Source organism: Chiloscyllium plagiosum, chromosome 4 (assembly GCF_004010195.1).
Source record: "Chiloscyllium plagiosum isolate BGI_BamShark_2017 chromosome 4, ASM401019v2, whole genome shotgun sequence".
Lineage (NCBI taxonomy): Eukaryota > Metazoa > Chordata > Chondrichthyes > Orectolobiformes > Hemiscylliidae > Chiloscyllium > Chiloscyllium plagiosum.
In genome coordinates this window covers 98,069,649-98,085,395 of record NC_057713.1, presented here as the reverse complement: position 1 = coordinate 98,085,395, position 15,747 = coordinate 98,069,649, and the positions used below count along the sequence as shown (strand labels likewise).

Here is a 15,747-nt window from a genome sequence, read left to right as displayed (position 1 = left end):
AATCCATCGAATTCAGCACCGCCTTCCTAACCTGCAATCTTCTTCCCGACCTCTCCTCCCCCATCCCAGTCTGACCTATCACCCTCACCTTCACCTCTTTCTACCTATCACATTTCCGACGCCCCTCCCCCAAGTCCCTCCTCCCTACCTTTTATCTTAGCCTGCTGGACAAACTTTCCTCATTCCTGAAGAAGGGCTTATGCCCGAAACGTCGATTCTCCTGTTCCCTGGATGCTGCCTGACCTGCTGTGCTTTTCCAGCAACACATTTTCAGCTCTGGATTAAACAGTCTAGCCACAATATCACTAGGTTGCCACCTCCCCTAATTTTATTTCACTACGATTGGATTTGAATCCATTAGCTCAGACTATTAATCCGGGATTGTGGATTACTAGTGACATTACCTCCACCTAACTAATAGGCTTGTGATGTTTAGATGGTCAGTACCCTGGATTTAAACTAGTAGAATAGAGTTCAAATCTCAGTCAAACAGAGAAAAATCAGGAAAATCAGGAAATTAAATGCTGGGGGTATTAATCTGCCTTAAACTTTTTTGGTCTGACTGGATATTGCAGACTGACACATTCCAGGTCCAGGACCACGTGCAGGGGGTGCACTAAAGCTTGGACAGCTGCTGCCAAGGCACAGTGGGGAAAGACCACTGTCTGAGATCCTTCTGCCAAAGTTAAATGGGGGTCTGTTTAGTTATTGGACCCTCCTGGTGCCTCAAACCAGGTAAATATAGTCTTGTCCTGTTCAACTAAGAGATGCCTTTGGTTTGTTTGTTCGATAGAATAAAGTCCAATGTTTGTTTCCTTGATACATTCCTGTACAGAATTAAACTGTGTTTGTGACTAAATGCATATATAAAGATATTTTTAATGATTAAAGTATATTTCTGAAATTAAAACTGTTGCCATGAAGCTGTTGAGTGGATGTAAAGTCCAAGTTGATTCACCACTTGTCCTTTTGGGGACAGAAATACCACCACTACTCAGTTTGGACCTATTAGCTGATCCCAACCTCACATGGTTAACTCTCAATTGCCTCCCTGAAGCTTTTTGCCACCTTCATAGGGCAATGATGCATGAAGGTGGATTTAAAAAAGATAATCTACTGACAGGTCAATCTTCTCCAAGCTTTCTGTCATAGGTGATTGTGATCATTGTCCCAATCATTATTTTTTTAAAAAAGCTAATACATCTCAAGCGGTGACCTTGATGTTCCAGGCGCTATATCAATGTAAAAAAAAACTTCTAAATACATGTGGAGATGTCTGCACTCGAGCAAATGTACTTTCCGAGCAGAGGAGAGAGCCTTGGGTATTGGAGGGGTTAATTACAGCTTGTACAGCTCCTGCAGGATTTCCAACTGTAAAGACTTGCCGGGCATTATTGCAAGGCCAGCGATTATTAATCATTACAGGGCACTTTTCTTGAAAAAAAAGCAAAACACGTGAAGTGAAAAAAAACCCGGACTTCGAACCAATTCGGAGCAGTGAATAAGTGATCAGACTGAAAGAAAAACCAAACACAGTAAGTTGTTGTCACAGTCAGAAGTTTTTTTTTCCCTGAGGAAAGCGTTGAATCCTGAAACTCTGCTTTCATTACCCAATTTCTTTCTAAAAACTTAATTTTTGGAACCGCTTCACAGCTCAGAACACCGATCCCGAAAATGATACCAAGAGACAGACCCGCTCACAAGCGTGGGCTAAACCCAATATTAAGTCGAAAGCATTCCGCGTTTCCTTTTTGGGAAACGGTTGAACGGAGCCAAAGAGGTCAAAGTGACCAAATAATGAAACTGTGGCGTGTTGAGATAGTGCAGTGGTGCTGTTCCCTGGGAATGGACATGGGTATGGAACGAGCAGGAATGAGACAGGAGTGTCAGCTCACGTCAAATGTCACTGCCAGAAACACTCCCAACTTTCTGCAAATGGAATTTAAAAATGTGCAACTGATTACAATCAAAGTACAACGCAAAACAAAAGCACTACTGAAAATGCATTAACTCAAACAGCAAGTGGGAGAGGAGGCCACAGACTCCTCGTTCTCTCAGGCTGCAGATTGATGTACCTTGATGACCCTAACGCTCCGTTTCATGTTGCTGATAGTTTCGGGGATGTGCTCAGGTAGTTCGGTGAAGGCATTGCGGACCGCCGGAAACCTGGGGCTGCGAGAGGCGGCTTCGGGGCTCTGTGAACCCGCTCCGTTCGACAGTCCATTCCAGGAGGCGGTGTGCCCAGGCTGGTCAGAGCTCAGGATCAGATTCTCCTGGTTCAGGGTGGCCAGCACACGATGCCAGCTGTCCCTGACCAAAACCTCCAGCAGTCCACTTCGCTGTACCTTGCTGGCTAACGCCATCTTTGTCGCATTCTTAAAATACCAGAATGGTCAGAAGTTAGAAAGCTGAGAATGGCTGTAGCTCTTAAAGGTGATTGGAATTCCCGTTTCTCTCTCTCTCTCTCTCTCTCTCTCACCCCCACTCCTCACGGTGCCAAGAAATTCTTCAACTCGGTTCCTGTTTGAGATGGACAAGTTAGACAACAAAAAAATAATCTCCACCCACTTTCTGATGTGTACTATGGAGGGAGTGTGTTGGGACTGAGGGGCGTGGAGAGTAACTATATCGCTCTAAAGTTATATCTTTCATAGAATGAAAGACCCAGTCCCGCGTTGAAAGGTGTGGGCCATCAGGTGCGAATTTCAAATTGAAATTGACCCGGGAAATTCCCGGGGTTTAATAATTGCCTTTACCTCTTGTTTTGAGTGAATGAGTGAGGGGAGGGGGATAGATTTCTCTGGCAGTGAAAGCCGTTTCACTTCTTCGATTGATCCAAAAATCAATTGCACCAGAACCCAAAAGATATTAGCCACACAATGCCTGTGTGGAGACTGTTTCAAACTTTTCATCAAAACTGGGCAAAAGGTAGGGTTTAGGAGATTAAAGTGCACCTAATCAGAAACACACACTTAATCCGATCAGACCTGCCCCTGATTCGGCTAACGGCCTCACCATAAAAACGCGGGGAAACTCATTACACTGAACTCCACCTTAAACAAATGCTTTTCCTTCAGGAACACACGAGCCCCTGAATGCCTGAAGGTGCGTCTGGTCTGTACAAGGAATACAAAGCCATTGAACTGGAGTCCCAGGTAAAGCAGAGTTGTTTGACAGGTAAGATTACACACCCCCACCAACCACCACAATTTATAATTGTACACACAGCAAACAACTCTAAAGAGAAATTCCTTGACTTTTTTTTTGTTTTGTGTTGGTTTCTACAGAGTAAACTGCGACACCAAGTGGCTTTAAGAGAGAGGGCGCTTGTGGCTGGACAGACCCGATAGGATAGGATGCAAAATTTTATTTTTAGAAATCTTTATGTATATACACAGGCACTGAAGCCGTTCTGCACGGTCTTTGCATATCAAGAAAACAAAACATTGAAATCTAACATTCGCTGTAGTCACAGATGATCATTTCTTACTTATGCAGGATCCTATTTGCATACATTTAAGGCAATAATAGGGTCTGATAGCAAAACAGACCCCAAATTGTACTGGGGCAGAAAGATCTCAGATAGTGGTCGTTCCCCACTGTGCCTTGGTGGCAGCTGCCCCAAGCTTTAGTCCTTCAGCACGTGGTCCTGAATGTTGGAATGTGCCAGTCTGCAACATTCAGTTGGGGTCAACTCCTTACACTGGAAGACCAACAAGTTTTAGGCAGACAAAACCAACCTTCACTGAGTTGATAGTCGCCCAGGCAGCGTTGATGTTTGTCTCAATGCGCGTCCCAGGGAATAGACCCGTAGAACACAGAGTCCTGTGGCGTGGAGCTGCTTGGGACAAACCTTGACAAATACCACTTCACCTTTCTCCATACCTTCTTTGCAAATGCACATCCCAGGAAGGGATGTGTGACAGTCTCTTCACTCCTGTATTGCTGGTGACCACCCTGAATTGACTGGATCTTCCAAAACCAATGCTGATGAATGCTGAAACATCAGTCGCTGTTCCAATTTAGTATCTAGTGGAAATCGTGATGGGAACTGCCCGGGGAATTTATTCTTCCAACAGGTATATACCTACTGGTCAGACCCTCCACCATTACACTGAGCTCAATGTTGGAGATTTTGGGTAGATACGGGGGACTTACCTCAGTACTTACCCTACAATTGTTATTAAGTGATGAATAGAGTAACCCAACCTGCCCAAAACTCTCACACAGAACGTCACACCACTATCCACACCCCCTCCCCATCTAACCACCTATCCCACAGACCCAACCACTCACCTGGATCAAAATTCCCCAAACTCCTAATCTACTTATTACACTTATGATGTGATAGCCTAGTGATATTACCACTGGAATATTAATCCAGAGATAGTAGTGCACTGGGGGACCTGGGTTCAAATCCCACTACTACAGATGGTGGAATTTGAATTTAATAAAAATGTGGAATTAAAATGATGATTGTGAATCCATTGTCAATTGTAAGGATAAACCCATCTGATTCACTCATGTCCTTTAGGGGAAGAAACTGCCATCCTTACTTGATCTGAACTATATGTGACTTCAGCACCACGACAATGTAGTTGATTCTTGACTGCCCTCTGAGCAATTAGGGATGGGCAGTGAAACAACCAACCAGCCACCTCCAGCTGCACAAACCCCATAACATCATCAGACCCTCCTAAATCTGAGTACCCAACCTCATTAACCTGCTGGTCAACACTCACTACAGTGAAGATTAGAGTGGTGCTGGAAATGCACAGCAGGTCAGGCAGCGTTGGAGGAACAGGAAAATCGACCTTTCGGGTAGGAGCCCTTCAGTGCCCGAACCCCTGCCCTTACTACAGTGCCACACCCCCTGTCCTGAACCTGACCTGCTCACCCACTCCCAACGCTTACATTGATCTGAGAAACTACACCTTAACCTGCAAACTACTTCAGACCTGACTGCCCACTCTTGGTCCAGTTACCACTGCCCAATTCCTTATCCTTACAAGCTATTTCATCAACCTGATTACATCCCCTAACTGTCAAATGGCCTGATTACACATCGTGAATTCTCTGTCTCTCTAGGTAAAGGTGAAATCACCATAGTCCTACTGAACAATAAGGCTGCTCTCTCAGTGTACAGAGACATCTGTTAATGGTTTAATCTGAGGGTCACCACCACACCTCTCAAGGGGAGAGGTTGAGAAGGAGAGTCCTCCATTGATAACCTCAGCCAGTGTAGGATTTTAACCCATGCTGTTGGTGTTAGTCAGCATTGTAAGCCAGCAATCCAGCCACCTGAGCTGACTGACCCCAGTCCATCAACCCAGCCCACCACAGGACTAAATACCTTGTCCAGCCAACTCCCTGACCCGACTACCCATACTCACTGATCTGAGTGCACATCCTCAAACTGCTTACTGGTCCAAGTAGGAGAAAATGAGGAGTGTAGATGCTGGAGATCAGAGATAAGATTAGAGTGGTTCTGAAAAAACACAGCAGGTCAGCAGCATCTGAGGAGCAGGAAATCCCTGATGAAGGGCTTCTGCCCGAAGCATTGATTTTCCTGCTCTTCAGATGCTGCCTGACCTGTTGTACTTTTCCAGCACCACTCTAATTTTGTACTGGCCCAAGTACCCATGCAACTCTCCAAAACCGCGACCTGACCATCCCGACAAATTAGCTGCTGTGTTTTCTACATTACAACAGTGGCTATTGAGAAAACGGGATGACCAGTTTACAGTGAGGTCTCTTTCACAATGGGAAAACTGAATGCAGACTGGATGGCCATGAACGTTTCTGTTCAGTCTATATAAGTGATTTTGAGGCGCCTATTATCAGTCAATTTTATTCTATGCGCAATTTCTACTCTAACCACCTGTTCTTGGAAAAGTCAATTTTTTCTGTTTTTAGATTAAATTTTCCTTTGTCATTTTTTCATCTTGTCATTTCTAGTGCTTTCTCATTTATTCATCCATAACTTCATTGGCTATAAGGTGAAATGAGACATCCTGAGGTCATAAAAGATGCTATAAAAACATAAGGTCTTATTTTTGCCAGTCATACAACAAAAATTCTTTTCTCCAATAGCTCACATTCATCTATCTTTGCTTCTGTGCCACTTCCCACCAAGGCTCATGCTCAACCAGTCTCACTCATATCTGCACTCACTCACTGTCACTCACCCCAAACCCTGACACTGCCTCTCAAATTTTAATGTTGATCTCTTTCTCCGCACCTTCTCTATAGCTGTAAAACTGCATTCTGCAATATGTTCTATTACGCTGATGCACATTGTTCTGCAAGTATAGCATGCAAACAATACTTTTCACTGTGTCTTGCTACATGTGACAATAATAAATTAAACAATAATAAATCAAATCACTTGCCCTGCATGCTTTCTGCACTGCCTACTCACTCACAGAGTGACCTTTGCACCTGCATCAATAGTAAGAACTGTGCTGTCCACTTTCACCTCCCTTAATATGTACCTCTCTCTTATTCCAGGAGAAAACAGCACCACAACAGGGCAGAATGAACCAAGATGGTGATGGACTGCCCGACATTCAGCTCCTCACCCTTTATACGGAAAGCATCCTGACTCTGACTGTCTCAAATGGCTGATGAACCATTTCCATGCCCCCAGAAGCCACTTTTGACTGATTGCGTCAGGATCTTCATGAACGAAGGCTATCTCCCTTAACATGGCTGAGGTTTGCCTTTGTGTCTGTACTAAACGGCAAGGCAGGACATAAGTAATATGAACCCAATATCTCTGGCTGAGGGGCAAAGTGCACAAGGACAAGATAATGCAATGCTGTGAGTATGGGCTGGAGACAAAAAAACCCCCACAGATGTTGGAAACCAAGGTAGACAAGCAGGAGGCTGGCTTGCTGTGTTCTTCCAGCCTCCTGCTTGTCAACCGTGAGTATACGGGCTGGCCCAGAGGGAGGGAGTGCTTTGACAGTGAACAAAGAGCCTGAATTTACAGCTTGGCCAAGACTGTGAGCTGATGTCTATCCCAAGTTTCTAAACTCTGTGTCCTTGCTGCAGCTTACCATGATCACTGCTGGTGCAGATCAAGGTACAGCCATGAAGTGCAGGATAATCCTGTGTGTGGATTGGAGGTGTAGCAGCATGAAGATTGCTGCAGGCTGGTACATATTGCATGCTAATGTCCATGATGCTGGGTGTGCATGGCTGGTGCACATGGGGATGTTGATGAGATATTGGTGCATGATATCCAACATGGAGGCCCTTTCGAACAAATAGTGATCTGAATTTACTAGGTACCTGCGCTGACTTCTATGTTGAGTTTCTCAACGTCTCGAGAGTTTGGTAAGATAGGAATCTGAGTATGAATGAGGCAAGTTGGTGCTGTCATCAAGGCATTCAAAAAGCAGTCAATCCTCGTGAATTCACAACCTCACTGCTACCTAGCAATGAACTCACTGTGCTGGTTGCGAAAAGCATTAAAAATGACATTGTGTTGCTGCCAACATCAAGATGGGCCTTCAGCTTCACATCTGCTTGTAGAGAGAGGAAAAAAAACCTGCAGATGCTGGAATCCAAAATAGACAGGCAGGAGGCTGGAAGAACACAGCAAGCCAGGCAGCATCAGGATGGGTTACACCTGAAACATCGAATTCCTGATGAAGGGCTTTTGCCCGAAATGTCGATTTTCCTGATCCTCGGATGCTGCCTGACCTGCTGTGCTTTTCCAGCACCACTCTGATCTAAACTCAACAGACATTTTGGCATAGCCTACATTGCTCAGACTGAGATTCCACCCAGAGAGACTGTAATAGTCTCTCATGATGCCAGGCTAGTGAGGCTTTATGATTTTGTAGGAAGACATATTTTGCTTCATATGAAAGCTATCTCACCTTTCTCTCAGGCTTGATAGCTGAGTTTTAAACCATGGTGGTGTAAGCTACCATGGAGGATAAATGAATATAAAAATAAGTTACATAAGACATGTTTTTGCGAACTCTAACCACAATGCCGTGTTTCTTCTCCCGGCTTACAGGCAAAAGCTCAAGCAGGAGACCCCCCTCATGGATGCAGGTCCAGTGCTGCTCAGAGGAGGCAGAGGATCAACTCCGGTGCTGTCTGGAATCGGCTGAATTTGCCATGTTCAAACAGTCCGCAGGTACCTTGGATGAGTACGACAGACTTTTTATCAGCAAGTGTGTGGAGGACTGTGTACCAAGGAAGTCAATCCGGGTGTTCCCCAACAGGAAACTGTGGATGAATCAGGACATACAGAACCTGCTAAAAACCAGGTGTGAGACTTTCAGATCAGGAGACCCACTCAAATATAAGGAATCCAAGTATGACCTTCGCAGACCTATTAAGACAGCCAAGGACCAATACCGATCCAAGCTAAAGATCCAGACACCCGGCGACTATGGCAAGGACTGAATGACATCACAGGTTCGAAAAAGAGACAGTGCAAGATAGCAGATGATGACACATCCCTCCCAGATCATCTCAATGCCTTTTATGCTCGCTTTGAGCAGACTTTCGGTGGAGAGGTAACACCTATTCCGACAAGTCCTGATGAACCTATTCCAACAAGTCACTGCTTGAGATCAGATTAGTTTTCCTTCGTGTGAATCCAAGGAAAGCGATGGGACCAGACGGAGTACCAGGCCGTGCACTCAGAGCATGCGTAAATCATTTGGTAGAGGCCTTCTCGGACATCTTCAACCTCTCCCTGCAGCAGGCCACTGATCCTGCATATAACAAGAGGGCCGACATCATCCCTGTGCCTAAGAAGGCTCCTGCAGCAGGTCTCGATGACTACCACCCAGTGGCCCTAACTTCAGTGGTCATGAAGTGCTTTGAAAGGCTGGTCATGGCATTAATCAAATCCAGCCTCCCCACTACGCTTGACCCACTCCAGTTTGCCATTCGGACTAACAGATCCACGTTAGTTGCCATATCACTTGCCCTTCACTCCTCCCTGGACCATTTTGACACCAAGAACAGCTATGTAAGAATCCTACACATTGACTACAGTTCAGCCTTCAACACTATTATCCTCTCGAGACTGATTACTAAACTTAATGATCTCAGACTAAGCTCCACTCTCTGCTGTTTACCTATTGTTTACTTATCTATGCTATTTAACTCTGTGTTCCGCCTGTATTGTTTGCAAGACAAAGCTTTTCTCTGTGCCTCAGTACACATGACAATAAATTCAATTTGATTCAGAGAGAAATATGATCGCAAAATAAAGTGGGGCAGCAGGGATGCTGGGTAAAGAGACAGGCTAGTTAAACCAAAGAGATCTTGTGTTACTCACGATTTCTGCTTATCAAAAGGGGAATCAAGTTATTACCTTGAACACAAAAAAAAAGCCAGCTGAGTCACATAAGGAGAAAAATAGGTGCAAGAGCTTAGTCAAAGAGGTAGGTCTGTAGGAGTGTCTTAAAAAAGAGAGAAGCAGAAAAGTTAAGGAAATGTCAAAGCTTAGAGATGGGGCAGCTGAAAATTATTGAACTGTCAAGTTTTGTGTATCTAGTTCAGGTGGTTTCAATGTTCTGTAACAGAAGGGTCTGTACAGAGTATCAAAATTCTGTTGTGGCCATAAGGCAAACTAATAAGATGTTCTGTAATACACATAGCTCAAAAATCACACGTCACAAAAGATCTTTAATCCTGCCGTACTGTAATAATTTCAGTTAATACCCATATTACTTAGTTAATGTAGCTTGGGTGGGGTAAAGAGCACCTCAGGCAGGAAATGATAACAATATTTAAACCAAACTGTTTGATTGCAATTCTTGCTGTGATTCTATGCAACTGTAATGTCGAACAATGGTGTTTTGGATCATTCTTGCTTTCCACAGCACATTTTTGCAGTTCTTTGGATTCCTTTAGCATCCACAGTTATGTGACTGAGTCCAAACCGTAGAGGATCGTGTCTTGGGCAGGCAGTACTGATCACAACCTGGATTCAAACAGTCTGACAATGTATCACGTTTCATTGTTTATACTGAACACAAGAAACTAAGGTACAAACATAAAATATAGGAGTTGGAGTTGGCCATTTAAGCCCTCAAGCCCATTCAGCCATTGAACAAGATCATTGTCAATTTTCTATTTCAACTTCAACTTCCTACGCTATCCACATATCCTTTTATTTACCATGTAGTGTGTGGTACTTATAAAGCCCTGGTATTGGCTGTCTGCTTAGTGGCAGTATCACTAATAATTGGCATCAATGAATGCTTTGTTCATTCATGGAGGATCGGTGCTTCTGATAAGGCTGATACCTGTTGCTGATTTTAAATTTCCTTTTGAGAAAATGATGGTGACTGTTGCATTGAACTGCTGCAGTCCAAGTGTTGTATAGATGCACCAACAGGAAGGAGTTCCAGGATTTTGATTCAGTGGCAGAGCAGTGATATATTTCCAAGTCAAGATGGTGTCTGACTTGGAGGGAAACTTACAACTGTTAATGTTCCCATGCATTTAGGAAGGTGGAGACTGAGTGAGATTCTGCAGTGCACTAGGTAGATGATATACATTACTGTGCTGGTAATAGAGACAGTAAATGTTGAAGGTGGTGGAGGCAGTGTCAATCAAGTGGGCTGCTTTGTTCAGGATGGTATCTTGAGTGTTGTTGGAACTGCATTTATCCAGACAGATGGGGAGTATTCATTCAAAGCGAAATGATGCACTCCTCTTGACTGGTTTCAACATGCAATCCCTGAGGTAGGGATTTACGTAGTGTCAAAAGCTGTCCAAGGTTCTACCATTGCCCAGATCAGAGAACCGATTGTGGATTGCCCGGCAGTCATAGATTATTCCACCAACATGTTGGGTAACACCATATCAGGGCCATTGGCAGTCTAGTACAAGTGATAGGAGAGTTGCGTAAAGCAGACAAGCTCAGACAACCAGTAATATCAGACTTTGAACCTGTAGTACAAAGGGGCCCAGCTATATCTAAATCTTAACAAAACTAAACCTTGCAGCAGCTAGCATATTCAGGGGCTATCAGCCAAAATATGGAGGAAAGTACCATTAACACTATCTATTTGAAAGGCCAGATTGTGGTCCTAATTGATGAATAATGTTATTCATAAATAAGCACCTTATGGCCATAACACTCAAGCACTGATTCTGTGCATTTCTTGTGGATCAGTATATTTGGCCTCTGTCAGGTGTGGAGAGTGCTGGCTGGAACACAGTAGCAAGTTGCAAAGTGGCTTTGGGACTGAAAAAGAGAGCGAAAGAGAGCGCTTCAGAGGTCCACTTCATAGCTCCAACGGCCACACCCATAAACTGGTCAATACCTCTTTATGTGGTCAGTTCTGTATTCCTTTAGACAGCTCCTGCAATTGACAACAATGTTCTGTTTGCTGCCTCTATAATTAACTCTAGGTGGCAATTTAAGTGCTGATTAACACTTTAGTGGCTATTCCTATTTCAACTCATTTATTGAGATGTGTCTTGTACTAGACAGTTCCATCTGTCTAATTTACACATTTTTCCTTTTCTCACATTTGAAGTATGTAACATTGATGGACTAAAATGTCTGAGATATAAGGATAGGTTACATGGACTTGGTTTATTCTGTTGAATATAGAATATTTATGGTTGACTTATCCAAAGCATGATTAAAGGAGTCAATAGGGTAGACACAGAATAGACACAGGAGTGGAGAGTGCAGATCTTGGTGGCAGAATCTTCAAATTGGAGCCAACTGTTCAGATGTGAAGTCAGGAAGTGTGCCTTCAAACAAAGGGTAATGGGGATCTGAAATTCACTTACCTCCAAAAAATCTCCACTTGTAATTTTCAAAACTGAGAATGATAGAAAAGAAGACAAAAAAAACTATTTTTTTTAACCCTTCATTTACACATGGAAAGCTTTTGACACTAATCTAGCTCCCTCAGAGCCAGCTTTCAGGATGTCAGGATGTCTGACACTCCTGTTTATTTTTTTGTCTTTTATCTACCCCCACACTATTTCCTAACTGCGGTAGTGCTTCTTCTCTCTCCCAGCACCCATGTTGTGTGTGTGCAGGTGTGAGACACAGTTAAAAAAACAAGTGCACAAACCTTTATTCAGTTTCCACCACCAGGAAGAAAGAAAACACCCGAGTGGCCAGTGACAAGCAGTGCCCTTCGCATCAAAGGGCAATGCTGTGTGATCAAACAGTGAAGGGGAGGGTAGGGACTAAATCAAAATAGAGTTGGAGGGGGAAATAATACACTCCACTCCCTGCGGTGCCCATCTCTCCCTAAAATTCTCGAGGGTGTTAGTAGACATTGTGTGCTCCTTCTCTAAGGACACCCGGCAAGAATAATAGTTTTATTTTCAGCAGGTGTACAAATCTTTATTCAATTTCCATTACCAGGAAGAAAGGAGACACCGTGTGGCCAGTGACAAGCAGTGTCCTTCTCAGAAGGTATTGCTGTGTGATCAAACAGTGAAGGGGAGGGCAGGGATTAAATCAAAATAGAGTTGGAGGGGGAAATAATACACTCCACTCTCTGCGGTGCCCACCTTTCCCTGGAAATCTTGAGGGTGTTAGTGGACACTATGTGCTCCTTCTCCAGGGACACCCGGCAAGAATAATAGTTTTTTTTAACCTCCACACTACCGTCTAACAGCGGTGGTGCTTATTTTTCCCCAGCACCCATGTGTGTGTACAGGTGTGAGACACAGTGAAACACACAAGGTGCATGAATCTTTATTCAGTTTCCAGCACCAGGAAGAAAGAAAACACCCGGGTGGCCACTGACAAGCAGTGCCCTTCACATCAAAGGGCAATGCTGTGTGATCAAACAGTGAAGGGGAGGGCAGGAACTAAATCAAAATAGAGTTGGCGGGGGAAATAATGCACTCCACTCCCTGCGGTGCCCAACTCTCCCTGAACAACTCCAGGGTGTTGGTGGACACCGCGTGCTCCTTCTCCAGGGACGCCCAGGCAAGAATAATAGTTTTATTAGGTAAGGGTATTAATGGAATCTAGGTGGGTTAAATGTTGATTATGTTAAGATACAGATCAATCGTGTCTAATTGATTAGTCAGGTAAACTTGAATTTGCCATCCCCTTTCCTAATGTTCACTCCTTTCTAGACCTTGTTCACAATCTTTCTACCAAAGGCCTTTGCATTCTTTAGGCTTACCTCTTCCAAGGGGGTTGTAAAAAGGACATAAAGGAGGCCACATAAAACTGTAGAGAGGTCAAGTGAATAAGCAGACATCTGGTGAATGGAGTCTAATGTTAGAAGATGTGAACTTGTAGATTTTGCAGGAAGAACTAAAATGTCAATATTTTATCTAAATGGTGAGAGATTGCAGAGCTCTGACGTGTAGAGGGATCTGGGTGTCCTCAAGCAAGAATTGATAAAATGTTAGTGTGGCAGTACAGCAGGTATGGAAAGCTAATAGAGTGAAATTTTGAAAGGGTTCAGAAAAGATTTACAAGGATGTTGCCAGGGTTGGAGGGTTTGAGCTATAGGAGAGGCTGAACAGGCTGGGGCTGTTTTCCCCAGAACGTCAGAGGTTGAGGGGTGACCTTACGGAGGTTTATAAAATCATGAGGGGCATGGATGAGGTAAACAGACAAGGTGTTCAGAGAGTGGTGCGTGAGTGGAATGGGCTGCCAGAGGGAGTGGTGGAGGCTAGTACAATTACAACATTTAAAAGGCATCTGGATGGGTATATGAATAGGAGGGGTATGGAGGGATGCGGGGCAGGTGCTGGCAGGTGGGACTAGTTTGGGTTGGATATCTGGTCGGCATGGATGAGTTGGACTGAAGAATCTGCTTCTGTGCTGTACATCTCTATGACTCTATGACTCTATTTATTGCAAGGAGAATTCAATGTGAAGTTAGAGAAGTTATGCTTCGGTTATACAGGGCATTGGTGAAACTACACCTGGGATACTGTGTGTAGTACTTCCTACTTAAGGAAGAATGGAAATGCATCGGAAACAATTAAGAGAAAATTCACCATGATGAAATGATGGGCAGACTATGCTTGTATCCACTGCAGTTCAGAAGAGTAAAAGGTGACATGATTGCAACCTATAAAGTCCTGAGGGGTTTTGACAGGGTAGGTGTGGAAAGGATGTTCCCATCTTATGGGAGAATCTAGAACTGGGGCTCACTATTTAAAAATAAGGGGTCACCCATTTAAGAAAGAGATGCAGAGATGTTTTTCTCTTATGGAGGATCATGAGTTTTTGGAACTCTGTACAAATACAATGGATGCACAGTCTTTGAATACATTTAAGACAGAGCTAGATAGATTTTTTGATAGGCAAAAGAATGAAAGGTAGGCAGGAACAAAGAATAGTCACTGTTTGTATAGTCCTCATTTCCAGGTAGTTGTGTTTTGTGTGGTGGGATGGTTGCCATGGATACTGACAAATTCTAATGGTTGGCCTCTAAAATATAAAATGAATATAATCTCTTCAAAAGTCAATAAAAAATGGTCAATGTAAATAAAATCTTCAAACATTAGTGCATGACACAGCTGGTGAAAGATACACTAGAGGGAGCTGTCTCCTAAATTATAAATCATTAACCCAGCCTCTTTTTGAAAACAGAGTGCTACAACATTAGATATTAAAGGTCTGTGGTTATGGGTCAAGGAAATTGAAGTTGAAGTTAATGATAAAATATATATCCAACCACTCCCCCATCCTGTCCCGTTCTCTCCCACCTACTCCCAACACACACACACACATACACACACAACTCCATCTTGGACTTCCTCCATTGTTACTGCAGGTCTATCATTTCCAAGTTTCTGTTCTTTGTTCTAACTAATTATTCTATGCTTCTTCAAAGTTTGGGAGAAGATTTGTAGCTCGGGTGCTCGTTGTTGTGGTTCTGTCCGCCGAGCTGGGAATTTGTATTGCAGATGTTTTGTCCCCTGTCTAGGTGACATCCTCAGTGCTTGGGAGCCTCCTGTGAAGCACTTCTGTGATCTTTCCTCCGGCATTTATAGTGGCCTGTCCCTGCCGCTTCCGGTTGTCAGTTTCAGCTGTCCGCTGCAGTGGTTGGTATATTGGGTCGATGTGCTTATTGATTGAATCTGTGGATGAGTGCCATGCCTCTAGGAATTCCCTGGCTGTTCTCTGTTTGGCTTGTCCTATAATAGTAGTGTTGTCCCATTGAATTCATATTGCTTGTCATCTGCGTGTGTGGCTATTAAGGATAGCTGGTTGTGTCGTTTTGTGGCTAGTTGATGTTCATGGATACGGATCGTTAGTTGTCTTCCTGTTTGTCCTATGTAGTGTTTTGTGCAGTCCTTGCATGGGATTTTGTACACTACATTGGTTTTGCTCATGCTGTCTACTTCTCTTTGTTACAATAATTTCAAAAGGATCCCTTATACAGTGTAAAACATTCTGAGGGAGGATCACTAGACCCGAACCGTTAACTCTGATTTCTCTGCACAGTTGTTGCCAGACCTGCTGAGCTTTTCTAGCAATTTCTGTTTGTTTCAGTCACTATCAAATATCCTTCCATTTAACACTGAGACTCTGGTAATAGCTGCAGATTCAACCACATCAATATCTGGCTTGGGAAATTAATGTGATCAATTTTCCATCTTCTCTGCTGAGCTTTTTCTGACAACTTGCTTAGGAAGGAGGCTGCAAAGAGCAGAGGACAAGTCTGACCGTCTGTGAAAATACCCGAAATAGATAACACTCCCATTTATTCTTATTTCGAAACAAAGTGACGCAGTAATCAGACTGATACCTCA

General features: G+C 43.7%; 1 protein-coding gene and 1 long non-coding RNA gene across 2 annotated transcripts in view; one reads left to right on the top strand and one right to left on the bottom strand.

Annotated features, from left to right (window-relative positions):
- sntb1 (syntrophin, basic 1) overlaps positions 1-2,465 on the bottom strand; it is a 116,836-nt gene extending 114,371 nt beyond the window's left edge. Inside the window, exon 1 of the mRNA XM_043688683.1 lies at positions 2,076-2,465. Coding sequence (XP_043544618.1) covers positions 2,076-2,363 — 288 coding nt within the window. The 5' untranslated portion in view covers positions 2,364-2,465. The remainder of the gene's footprint in view (positions 1-2,075) is intronic.
- Positions 1,459-8,116, top strand: LOC122549233. Its single transcript, XR_006311464.1, has 4 exons — positions 1,459-1,535; positions 3,078-3,177; positions 6,511-6,822; positions 8,033-8,116. It is a non-coding gene; the product is annotated as an uncharacterized LOC122549233 (long non-coding RNA).
- Positions 8,117-15,747: the final 7,631 nt, after the last annotated feature.